General features: G+C 36.0%; 1 protein-coding gene across 3 annotated transcripts in view; it reads left to right on the top strand.

Moving 5' to 3' along the window:
- Positions 1 to 12629, top strand: part of RAPGEF4 (Rap guanine nucleotide exchange factor 4) — a 142487-nt gene that overhangs the window by 20779 nt on the left and 109079 nt on the right. For all 3 annotated transcript variants that reach the window (XM_058809902.1, XM_058809901.1, XM_058809900.1), the window contains exon 4: positions 780 to 926. In XM_058809902.1, the coding sequence (XP_058665885.1) occupies positions 780 to 926 (147 nt within the window). The remainder of the gene's footprint in view (positions 1 to 779; positions 927 to 12629) is intronic.

Below are 12629 nucleotides of genomic sequence, written 5' to 3'. Positions count from 1 at the left end.
GTGCTCATATAGACTCCTTTGAAGTGGACTTTGCTGCTTGTTTGGGACCTTCTTATGGCTCTGTACATGGATCCGTTTTTTCCAGGTTGTTTGAAATTTGATAGTTTTCTTGAAATCCCTGATTTATGTGAAAAGTTTTTTTTTTTTTGGTCTGGTAGTTGATTGAGAAGCATCCATTAACAATTGAAAGATTTGCTGGCATTTTCAGCAGAAGGGCCAAAAGTTGGTGCAACAGTACAAGCGCATTGCTTGTATAATAGAGAAACGCAATATAAATACAAGAGGATATTATAATTGAAAGTTACATTTTCAGAACAGAAAACATAACAGGTGAATTTTCTTTCTCATGAGAGTAGCTTGTGAAGGACAGAAGTTTCTTTTCCAAGATTGCGTTTCTGATTCTAGTTGCCTTCTCATCATCTCTGACATTTCTAAAGATCTCATCATCAGCGGTGTTTAGAGGTAGATTAACAGAGATCACAGGTTTCTGTAAAGATGAAAGTGATTCTTGTGTTCTCAGATTTGCATTTAGAAATGTCTAATTCAACTGATATAGAAATAGATATAGAAATATAGAGAATAGAAGTCCCACTTGTTTCTATGTTAAAACTTCCCATATTGTTTTAAAAGAATATTGATTTTTTTGTTGATGATGCTTAAATTAAATTTCTTTCTAAGTAGATTGCAAAAGGATCTCAAGGCAGTGCTATTAAAAATAAGACACAAAAACTCTCAAAACATCCTGAAACATTTAATGTGTCCTTTTTTTTGAATCAAAGGATGCTGTGACGATATGCACTCTTGGAATAGGAACTGCCTTTGGAGAGTCCATTCTGGATAACACTCCTCGCCATGCTACCATTGTTACCAGGGAACATAGTGAACTCCTTCGAATTGAGCAGAAGGACTTCAAAGCACTTTGGGAGGTAAGTTCAGATTTATTTGCAGTTAATGCAGAAAAAAATGACTTGACTTTGAAAGCATTTGTAATATAGTATTGTTGCATCTCATGTTGGATGAGCCCTTGTTGCTGCTGGCATGTGCAGCCCCGGGATGGAATCAGCTGGGAGTGTGGCAATAAAATAAAACAAGGGATGGGAATGACTAAGGGGCTAGAAATGGGAAGCTTTAATGGAGATAAAAGGAGGCACGCAAGGTCACAACACAAAGCATAAACAGCACAGATGTACATAGCTCCTTTAGAAGACCCCCAAAAGGTATGAACACAGCCTTATATAGACATTATCTGAGGGCAGGGAACCAATGAACAGAGAGAAACAGAAACAATACCTTATGTGGAGCACAAGATTAACTAATCAGACGGCAGGGTTCAGAACATAACCTTATAAGGAATAACTTAATCTGCGTAATGTTCCCATCATCTTTTTCTTCTCCTTCACTTCTCACCATAACCTTACTAGAGATTTCTCATCTTAGCTTTGTAGTGTCCAGGGTCTAATGTTATTTGCTGCATGGTTGGCCCACAGCCCATCCTCTCCAGGATGGATCACCGCATAGTATGATGACATTTATATCATAAGCAAAGTATAATTATTTTAAATTAGTTTGGAAAAAAAGGAAAGTTTTCATTTCTCTTTCGTGCTTCATATAATGTATGATTACATACTCCTGTATTTCTTTCTTATAGGCCTCTTGTAATGAAATAACTTAGGTGGTAGAATTTCTGGTAGAATTTATTTATATACTGCAGGTGTTGCTCTCTTAGCCTTAATTTTGCTTTTATTGCCAGCTTTTATGAGGACAGTCTATTTTTATTATACTCTGAAATTTTAAATTATTCTCATTTTCTCCTGTCTCATCACCAGCTGTAAGGGGTTTAGAATTTGCAGATGGATCAAGATCACTTAAAAATTGACTTACTGATTACATGTGAATTCCCTTAAAACTTTCCTTTGTGGAAAACATACTGCTGAGGTTCTTCATTCTGTAGTGTGTCTACTTTGGTATCCATGCAGAGAAAACTTCATTAACGTGTTGCTGCAGAAAGTTACTGAACTTGAATCTGTTTGCAATTTTGCAAGCACTGCTTTTGGTTTGAAAAGTGTTGGGGGAACTGGAAGGCATCCTGTTGGCCTGGCCTACACCATTGCCAATTTGTACTTCCAGCTTGTTTGAAATGGTGACTGTAGGTGTTGTGCAGAGCTGCCAGATAGTGTGACAGTGTCCTAAAGCTGCAGGTCTAGGGACACTAATTATATTTAAGAAATAGGTGCTGGTTTTAACATTTTAGTTCAGCTTCTAACTGTGGATGGATGGATTTTTTTTATTTGTTTTCCTATGAAAGAGCAGTATTATACTGCAAATAATTGTCCTGAAGCAGTTCTGAAGTCAGTATCAGAAAAAACGTCAGATCCCCAACTATCTACATTGATGGAGGAAATGGCACTTTCATCACCTGCCTGACAATATGTTACCTTGAGCACAGTTAATGGTGCAGCATTACCAAGCCGTGGAAGACCACTGTGTGAGTGAAACATGCTTGCCACTGAATGCCCTGACAGTATCAGATAATCGTTCTTTGAATTGCATAGCCAGGATTTGTACTGTTTTTTGGCAGGTTCTACAATGAAATTAAAATGTTTTGGCAATTTCTACAGTTACTGAAGTTTTGCAGTTAATTTGAAGAATCTGACAAGGCAATATTTTTTTGCAGTTCACAGGGGTTTTTTTTTGCTACAGCAGCTGCATTGTAGTTTTAAGCCTTGGCATGAAAAGATGAAATATGCCAGTGGTCTCATCTGTTTTAACATATGCAGCATTTGTCAGTAGTCAGAAATTTGATAATGTGGATAGTGCTTTACAAGATAATGATGGGTGGAATAAATCCAATTTCAGGTTTCTCTGGTAACATTTTTGTAAAAATTCACTTTTAATTGGTATAAGCACAGTCATTTCTCTCATGCATATGAAATTTCCTGCTAAGCTTTCAGAGATTGTTGTTCTCTTACCAGGATTATTGGAGACGTGGAGGTTCCCTTCTAAAAATTTTTGAATTTTATATTTAAAGTTGTTTTTAAAATAATTTCAACATAATTTGCTCTTTAATAACTGTAATACAGTTTAACTTCTAGCACTTTTGATGAATTTGCTGAATTTTTTGATGATAGATGCTTTTGTGGAAGATGATATGTGTTAGAAGTACTGGAGTGATCACAGGCAGCTTTAGCATACACCTTGTGTGTTGCAGCCTTTATGAAATTGAGCTGTAGAACACATCACAAATGCTGCAGGTGTCAGTCAGAGACCACAGTTTGGATTGTGGTGCTTCTTTGCCTTTTGTGCCATTTTACAGTGAACTTCTCATATATTTTGTTGTGTGTTCTTTCAAGGAGGCTATCCCTGTGCTCTCAGTGAGTGGAAAATTGTTCAATGAAATACAACTTTGCTGGTTGGTCTCAGATATAATAAAGTTGTTCATTTTTTCAAGGTAATACTTATTTCCTTGCAACCTGCTAATCCCAGAGTCTGCATAAACTGCAGCTAGCGTGTGATAAAGAGACAATGTTTAAAGTCGATAGAAAATTATGTAAGAAAAATTTCCCAACAGTAGCACCAGTTCTATATTATTGTTAGTATTGTTGTTACCTGAAGAAAGGTAAATACTTTTCTAAAGGGAGACATTTTATGTTTTTGATGCTGCGTTGTTCTTTCTGCTTTATCCTAAGGTTCATTTATCTTTGCTGTGATAAAGTCTGTATGAGGAAACTGTTATTGTTACATGTCATTCTGTTTTTAATTGTGTTTAGTGAAAACCCACACAAAGTCAAGAGTGGATCACAGATATTTAATACATATGGTACCATGGAAAAATGGGGAAAGGCAATTGTTGGTTCATTACAATCCAGATATTGTAAAATCTACTGTGGGCAAATTTCAACTGTCCACATAATGAGAATTTAATTCATGAAAGAAGTAGTTTATCCAGAAAAAAAAAAAAGTAAAATATTGCCAAAATAATGTAATACTGCAGTATAAGAACAGCCTAAATAAATTGTAGGGTTAGTATTCTTAAAATGGTTACTGATTTTATGTGTGTAGAATTTTAATAATTAATAATAGAAGTGTAAAAATACAATATATGATATTTTTAATTTGTTTGGTTTTCCCCAAGAAATTAATTTTTGGGGAAATTTATTTCCTTCTTTTGAGAGAAATAACTAATCAAAACTCCTTTAACCAAATAACAGAGTTATTCCTTCAGAGGAAAGAAAATCCAATACTGCAATTTTAAGTATTTTTTCTTGTTTTTAGATTGTGAAGGTAATCTTGGAAAATGAAACAACAGAAATAGATTCAGTATTGGCTTTAATTTTCTGTACAACTAATCTGAAGTGCTAGGAGTAAAAGCTATGAAATGTCCTTCTTAACACTAAAAATTTGTTAATACTGAAGCCTACTGATGAAGTTCACATTTGCAGCCAATATTTTTATATCAATGCAGTTCTTTGAAAGACAATTACATATCCATTATGCTGCTTATGAAACTTTTAGTGTACATCCTGAAACTAGATTTTGAGAGAAAGTTTATCTATTTTAATTATTTCTAAGTTTAGAAAGAATTTTCAGTATCTCTGAAACTTCGTATTGTGAATTTGCAGACTTCTCTGAGTTTTGTTTAAATTGAAAAGTAACTTATCCTGTATTAGCTGTATTGCTCTAAGCAGCAATGGTATTGGTATAATGATTCCCAGATTAGATATGTTTTACTGATGTACTTAATGCGCAATATACAGCAAAGGTATTAATTTCCATGAGTACTAGTGTAGTTGGGTCTATACCTGAAAGAAAAAGAGATAGCTACTACTAAACTGACCTTTTTTTGTTTTTAATTAGTATTAGTCTGCCAGCTTTTTAAATTTAAATATTTTTTAAGTAAAAGATAGGATATTCTTTGTAAAAATACAGTAAGGTGCCTTCTGTAATACATGCAGCCCTATATTCAGTCAGCCCTTTAAGTGCAGAAAGATTTTCTGTGACCTTCATTTCTATCAGTCAGGGGATGCTGGTCAAAACAAATGACATTGTCCTGATAACAACAATTACCAGTTAAAATGAGCCAGTCTTTTATCTAATGACTGTGTCTGTTAAAGTAGCATCCTGTTGGGGAACATCTGTTGATCTTCTCTGCTTACTCATCCTTGGAGACTCGTTGTCTATCAACGCTGTTACAGCGGATTAAAGATGATGAAATCTCACACTGAATTCTCACACAGCTGAACACTGTTTCCTGATAAAGAGCTAGTAGGTTATGGGAATCGCTGGTGATTGTTCCTTTGTGCACCGAATGTCCTTGGCTTTGGTGTCTGAAGAGCACTAAAAACGTGAAAAAAGTAATTCGTTACTGTTACAACGCTGTAGACTTCCAAGATACTCTATGGATCTGTAGGAAAAACTACAGTTTGTGTTGATGAGGGCTTGCTTTCCTTCCTCAGCATGTAAAGTGATTGTGGTGCTAGCTACCTCGCCCAAAAAACAGCTTCAAAGCACAAAGGAAAATACATCCAAAAATAGACATGAAAATAGAAGGCTACGCATGGGGAGCTCTGGTCACGCACATCCTGTTGAGCACTACCTTGCTCCACCCCTAATAACTGGATTCTTTTAAACAGAGTCGGAGGGAAATGAGTGCATTTGAGCAGTGTGATCATTACAGTTCTCCGTAATTCATCCTTGAGCTTTGTCTTTTCATGCATTTGTAAACTGATTCAAACCCAGACAGGAAGGGAGTGAATCTGCTGAGAGGTGACTTATTTTTGGAGGTCTTTCCTACTGTGGTGTATTACTCAGCCTTCCTTGGATAACATACAAATAACCGATTTCCTTTTGTGTGGACTGTGTTAGAAGTTACTGAACATGCCTTGAGAAACAGTTGAGTAATGAAGAACAGCTATTACTTCAGCATGCAGTGACTTTGGAGAGAGGGAGACTTGGCCCCCATAAGGTCAGTAAGGTCAGAATAATTTTTTTTTTTTAATTCCTATTCAGCAGCCCTTACACATCTTGTAAACTGATAAACTGTAGTGATAACTTGATAACTTGCTGCTTGCTTTTGCCCATCTGCTGTTAATTCAGTAGCCCTCAGCAGACTGAACTGCTCTGTAATGATAGCTTTGGGAGAAGCAGCTATCTTACCCCCTTTGTTTTCTGAGCACTGTGAGCACTAGGTTTTAATGAGCTAGTTTAAAACCAGGTCTGTCAGAACAGAAGTTTTACATGCCATTTCATTGGAATGCCATGTAGGAAGTACATGTATGAAAGGGGATGCTATAGCACTATTCTGTGGGGTTTCTGAATAATGCTTGAGTTCATCAGAATTGGGACCACAGCTCTCCGTATATTTGTATGGAATATCAGTTTGTCACTTTAAGGTATATCTAATCACACCTCTCATATCAAGGTATAAAATCATTTTATGCCTCATTTTATGTCCTGGAATTATAGCAGTAGGAATTATGAAGGCACGTAAAAATACATTGAAAACAAATATGGAAGGATTTTAATTTTTATCGGTTTGGTCATATTGTAAGTGCATTGTTTGTCAAAGGAGGTTACTGCATGTAACCTTGTGTAATGCAATAGGCAGCAGTTCAGAGGTGGCCTTTGCCTTGCCTTAAGCTGTTGGAAAATTCATGTTGCATTGTTCAATGACAATGTTCTTTCTCTGGCAGGCTCCTGAACACTTCAGTGTGTTTAAGGCGTGTTAGGAATCTCACATAAATGTCAGTACTTTCTAATATACCTTTTCACCAATGAGTACTACAAACCAGAAATTCTTTCCAGTTCATTTGAGTGAGAGATTAAATTTGATCTGAGAAATGAAATATTGGAAGAGGAGAATCAAAGAAAAAATCAGATTAATGTCCAGCCCCTAAACTATCACCTTGATTTATGGTGTACCACTCTGCCCGTTTATTGCCCAGTAATCAATTGCAGAAGTCTCTGCCCTCATTTACTGATTTCCCATAGGCAAACATAGTAGAGGTATAAAACTACAGCTAATAAAATACAGAATATTTAGCTTTGCAGGATGGGTGATCATGTGATTTAAAATAGTGAAGTGCTTGGAGACCCACAAAAGTATAAAAAGGTGGTCATGGAACACTCAGCTGTCTTTACCCGCTTCATGTCACTCTCTCCATTGACTGCTCAAATGATTCCTTGATGATTTGTCTCTCTAATGGGATTTTATTTGAGAAACGTGAAAGTGGTCAAATTGTGGTAGCCTGCATTTTCAATGTACCCAGAATACTGTGTTCACCAACCTCCCAAATAGTCATCTTGTCAGAATAAGGAAGAATTATTCCATGTTATCAGATACAGAATACAAGACAGAAGAGAGTTGTGGAAGTGATGCCTGGAGAGGCTACCTAGAACAGAGGCTAGGCAGAGTTAAAGGTAGGTATTTATTGAAAGGCCTTCAAAGGCTGAACCTTGGGCAGTGCAGGAGGCTCGCAGAGACTACAGCCAAGATGGACAACTATCACGGGTTTTTTGGATGGGTATAAATTTGATCTATTTGCATATCAGAAGTTAATTATCCAGTTACAGCTTCAGGTAATGGAGTCACATTCCCCCAGTTTGCCCTCTACTTCACTGTTGTTTACATTTTTTGGTGCCTGAGAAAGTGAGGTGTCCTTGAATTTCAGGTCTAGAGAGAAATTGGTTTGTCTGAATAAAATGGGAGAACAGTAGCTGAGAGTCTGTGGAGTTTTAGAGTTATATACTAAAGCAGTACTGATCTGAAAAATATAAAAGCTAAGTCTTAAGGCATCAGAAGGACCCAAGTGTGTGGAATCTGTTGCCTTATGTTTTCTGCTAATCTCAGCTGATAACAAATACAAATTTTTATGCAAAGACACAGAGCTAGTGTGAGAGACACTGAAAAATGAAGTGATGTTAGGCAAGATTTTTTTTCTATAGGAACACATGGAAGGAGGAAGAATATAAAAAAAATCCCTGTGCCCTGTTTTAGAATATGACAGTAAACACAGAATTGGCTAGATGTGAGCAAAGCTGTGAAAATAGCTAACATCCCACCTTCATACATTGTGTTAATACTGAGAAAGCATGCAAGTGAGTAGCAGGGAAAGATTCCAGAATTGTTATTATACCAAGAAAAAGTGCCAGATAGTGCTCCCAGTTTTGCTGGTATGAATTGAACATATTTCAAATGAATACAACACAACTGATTTATTACATGAGGAGCTACATGGGAGCAGATTCTGGCCTTTAGTACTGCAGTTACATTGGTTTTGATCATCTTCATAATATGGTTTTAGTTTTCATCCTTTTGTTTTGCTTTTTCAGACATTTCTAATTTTAACGAGTGATGCTCTCTCTGGTAGAGCAGATTTTAATGAGCATGAAACAGCATTTAACCCTCAGGAGCCAAACATACATCAGAGCCAGCCATGTTTGTCAGCATAGCACCATGATGACTGCTGCTTTTGTTTGGTTATATTAAACACTTCATATTTTAAGAATAGATACAGATTTTGTGAACAGTATTTATGACAGTCTATATCCTAAGGTAACCTTCCTGGCCATGGGCAATGGAAAAGCTTTTCTAGGAACAAGATTTTTCACTTCAGTTATGCAGCATTTCCCTTGGCGTGATATGTACTGATGAAAGTGTAAAAGCATTTTGGGAGAGTCTTGCTGTGATAAGTCCTTTGCTAAATAATGACATTGTGACTGAAAAATTCATAACTGGTAATTGTCTGCTCTGTTTCAGATTCTTTACTGTGTTATTATTATGATATTCAATATTGTCCATGAGGCAGAATTCTTGGAGAAGACCTAGTTAGTTTTAACTCAGAGTGTCTCTTTCTTTGTTGTTATTCTTGGTTTAAGGTGACAGTCAGTGGTGCTTCAGATGCCTCTTAAGCAACTGAAAATGCTGGTTGGAAAGGTCTTGATCCTTCTTCATGTCTCTCTGCAGCAAACTTTCCTGGTGCATGTTCTTGTGTGTCATCCCTACAACTGATTTGTATTTCGTCTCCTGATTTATTCTGAATCTATATCAAAGGCAGCATTTTGTGATTCTGTCCCTGATCACCGTGCAGAAGTGGAATAGGACTGTGTAGATTTGGCTTCTCTTGAGCCATCCTACCATGTCATTTCTGCAAGTGCTGTTCTGTATCATTGTAATAATGACCATCTGTTTGAACCCTTTGTTGAATCCCATTATACCAGACACTGTGCAAAAATATGTTGTCATTCCTATCTTCATTCCATATAAATGCTTATATGTTCATTAGCACTTCAAAAGATCTTAAATAATATTGCAGAAAGCTTGACTTATTTGAGGTTGTTTCTTGGATAAAAAAGAATTGAAACATCCAGAAACATGTCAGTCTCCCTGTTAAGTAATGCCTTTATTGGTTTTCCCATATTTTATCATGGTTAGATGTAAAGTTAATTCATCTGATTTCCAAGAAAAGAAAGTATTTTGATTGATTCTTAAAATATTTAAATTACAGAAAATCATCTGACAAACTGAAATGTATACACTTAAAGTCTGCAGGTGTTTTTCAGGCTGCAATTTTTCTTGGAAGCTTTACTGCCAAACTTGCACTTTCTATAACCAGCTTTTTTATTAGCAAAGAAAATGTTTTTCATCCTCAGCAGATTGTATTATTAAATGTGGTATCTCTAAGCATGATGTGCTAAATGGCAAAAACATATATTGCAAAACACAACTGGGAGTCTATGAATAATACTTCAGGAAAAAACTTCTGATCTTTCATTAGTTCATTTTTATTAAGTAAAAATGTCTTTTAGAAGAATCATAACATTTGAAGCTTATAAAATTGATTCTGGCTTTTTTCCCAGACATACTTTTTGCTCTCAAATATGTCTCATTCTCCTCTGTCACAGAGAGAAAAAAAAGCCTAACAGAATTATGTTTTTTCAGATATGTGTGCATATATAATCTGCTCTGTATCTAATATGTATTGTGTATGTAGATGCTACAATGCAAATTTAGATTTGCCTTGTCAAACTTCTGTGTCAGATTGCCTGGACCTTTGTTCTAGCTCTTTGTGGTTGGCAGTTTCCCTTTCCAGCCTTGAAGTGCATACCAAAGTGATCAGCTGCATAGGGCTTTGCTTACGCTTCTCAACCTCTGGATTTAACACAGACCATCCCTTCAGTGTGCTGTTGTATTTGAATGGGTTATTTCAGAGATGGACCCTTTCTGACCTTCTGGTTGGTGTTATCTATGTCCTTTGTCTCTTTTCAGATGAATTGTACTTTTTCTTCCTTACAATAGAGGTTTATCTATTATTACTCTTAGTTTGCAGGTTATTGAGAGAAATTGCAAGCCCTTAGAAGCTTGAGATTTTTGTTGCTTTATGGCAATTGATACAAGTGATAGGTTCCTCCAAGGCATTGCTACACAGAGTGCGTGCTTGCATTCTGCATTTCAATGGCTGCTTTCTGCTTTGTACTATATTATGGGTGAGGCAAATTATCTGATACCATTTCTTGGATCAATGGATATGTTTTAATATCTACATTTTAAAAATCCATTAGCTGAAACCTGGCAGCATTAAAAAAAATTAGCGATCTTTGACAAGGAGTTTTGTGGTAGTGGATGATCTTAAAACAGATTAGCACAAGCTGAAAGCAAGGCTGTTGTATCATAGTATGTCTTATTCCTTTTTAATCCCACAGTGTGGTGTAGTTAAAAAATATTTTTACAAAATATTTTAAAAATGTTCACTTTCATGTAGCAAGAGTAATGAAACATACAGGTCCTATTCAGTGGAATGTAAATTTTATTTTTAGTGAGTACTCCCTTGAATGGGTATTCTGCAACTTAAAAGAAGCTAAACCCCAGACATTATGAATAGTTTAGGCATATGGATTAATAAATGGGTTCAAAAGAAGAGTGCTCTTTGCTTGCATTAGATAGTACAGTGCTCATAAATACCTTTTCCTGGTCATAATCAGAATTCAGTGATTATTAGAAACCTTAGCCTGGTTCCTCCCTTCTTTTCATCCATGGTGAAATACTACCATATTGAAATCAATGAGCATTGTGAGATTTCAACCCAGGTAATTACTAATTGCTTTTTTCTCCTTGTATAATATGCAGCATGGGCTGATGACGGTAGTGTTCAATTCTCTTTAGCCTTATCCCTTCTGTAGCAGTTTCTACCCCCTGATACAGCTGATACAATGTGAGAGCAAGAGGCTGGAATCCCTCAAATGATTTTGTGCCTAAGTACTTCAGGGGGGCTTAACACAATGGTCAGCCCAGTACTGAGGGAAGTCATATCAAAGCCTTGCGAACTCTCGGCATCCCTCAGGTACGCTTAAAAAGGAAGATATAGAAAACTAAGACCTAAATATGGAGTATCTCTCCTCTGGCAGAGAATAAGAATTACAGGGCTCAGCCTGTCATCTTTGCTGATTATGGCCAGTCCCAGATATCAAGAAAAGAAAGAGATTTAAAAAAAACCCAAATAGTCCATGTGCTTGCTCTTGAATCAATCCTCATTTCAATTTGAGCAGTAAAACTCCAGTTACAGTTCTCATGGTTAGTGGGTATTGCTCAAATTCCATTCATTCAGTGAGCCAAAAAGTTCCTAGAAATCTGTTCACCAGGAATGTGAAAGGTCCTCCTGACCCTCAGAAATGTTTAAATCTCAAGGGGATTTATGGAAGCAAGTCTGCTTATGGATAAATATTTTTTGTTTGGTGAATAGTTGTTTATGCCACAAATATTGAAGAACATCACACAAGATGTGGTGCCTTTTAAGGCATGTGTTCCATGTATTTTTGAACTATCTCATTAATTAGATGTTCATAAAATTTGTGTTTTCATCTAGTATTTCTATTACAGGCTGTTGTTGAAATCAGTGGTTTAGCAGAATATGTGGATTCATACCATCAGTCTGGTGTAGTGCTTATAGCTTGGTTTCTTTATCCTTTATCCCATGCCTGATTACATACGACCATTAGTGTGTATTTGCTCTGAACTCTGCTTAAAATACCTTCTCAGTTAAATCACAAGTGAAGAAGTTGAAAGAAACCTGAAACTCACAATTAAAAGTTTACACATTAAATCTTCTGAATGAACTTTACTTCTGTTAATTTCAAGTTACATTGATAAAATACTGTTTTCTTTCTAGATGCTGTACATAGCTTTAAGCCAGGCTTATATAACAGCTGTTTGAGGGTGATAAATAATAAGCATTTAAAGTGAAACCTTGCTATCCTGTATCTAATACTGAACTGATATAGTTCAACCTGATGACATTTTAACCTCTGACCATTTCCCAAGTAGTTTCTGTTATATTTTGCATACCACCACTCTCTTGACCTTTGAAAAATATATTTTTTGACTACGAATCCTTCCTTTCTTGAAGTATTAACCAAAACAGACAAACAAGCTCTATTCTGTTTATTACCACAGAACCCTATCCACATATTCCTGAGCGCGGGTTAGTGGAATCAGGTACAATTTTGTTTTAGTATAATAAAAATACTCATTAAAATATGATTTTTGTGTGACCTAATCTTTCAGAAACTGAGTCCTTCAAAGAAGTCATGCTGTTCTGAAAGGATTTGTTATAAAGGAACTTGTTTGAGTAACTTAG

The sequence above is a fragment of the Ammospiza caudacuta genome, chromosome 8, assembly GCF_027887145.1.
Source record: "Ammospiza caudacuta isolate bAmmCau1 chromosome 8, bAmmCau1.pri, whole genome shotgun sequence".
In the NCBI taxonomy this organism is placed as follows: Eukaryota; Metazoa; Chordata; class Aves; order Passeriformes; family Passerellidae; genus Ammospiza; species Ammospiza caudacuta.
Note: the sequence above shows the minus strand (reverse complement) of the source record. Positions and strands in the feature narration are given on the sequence as shown.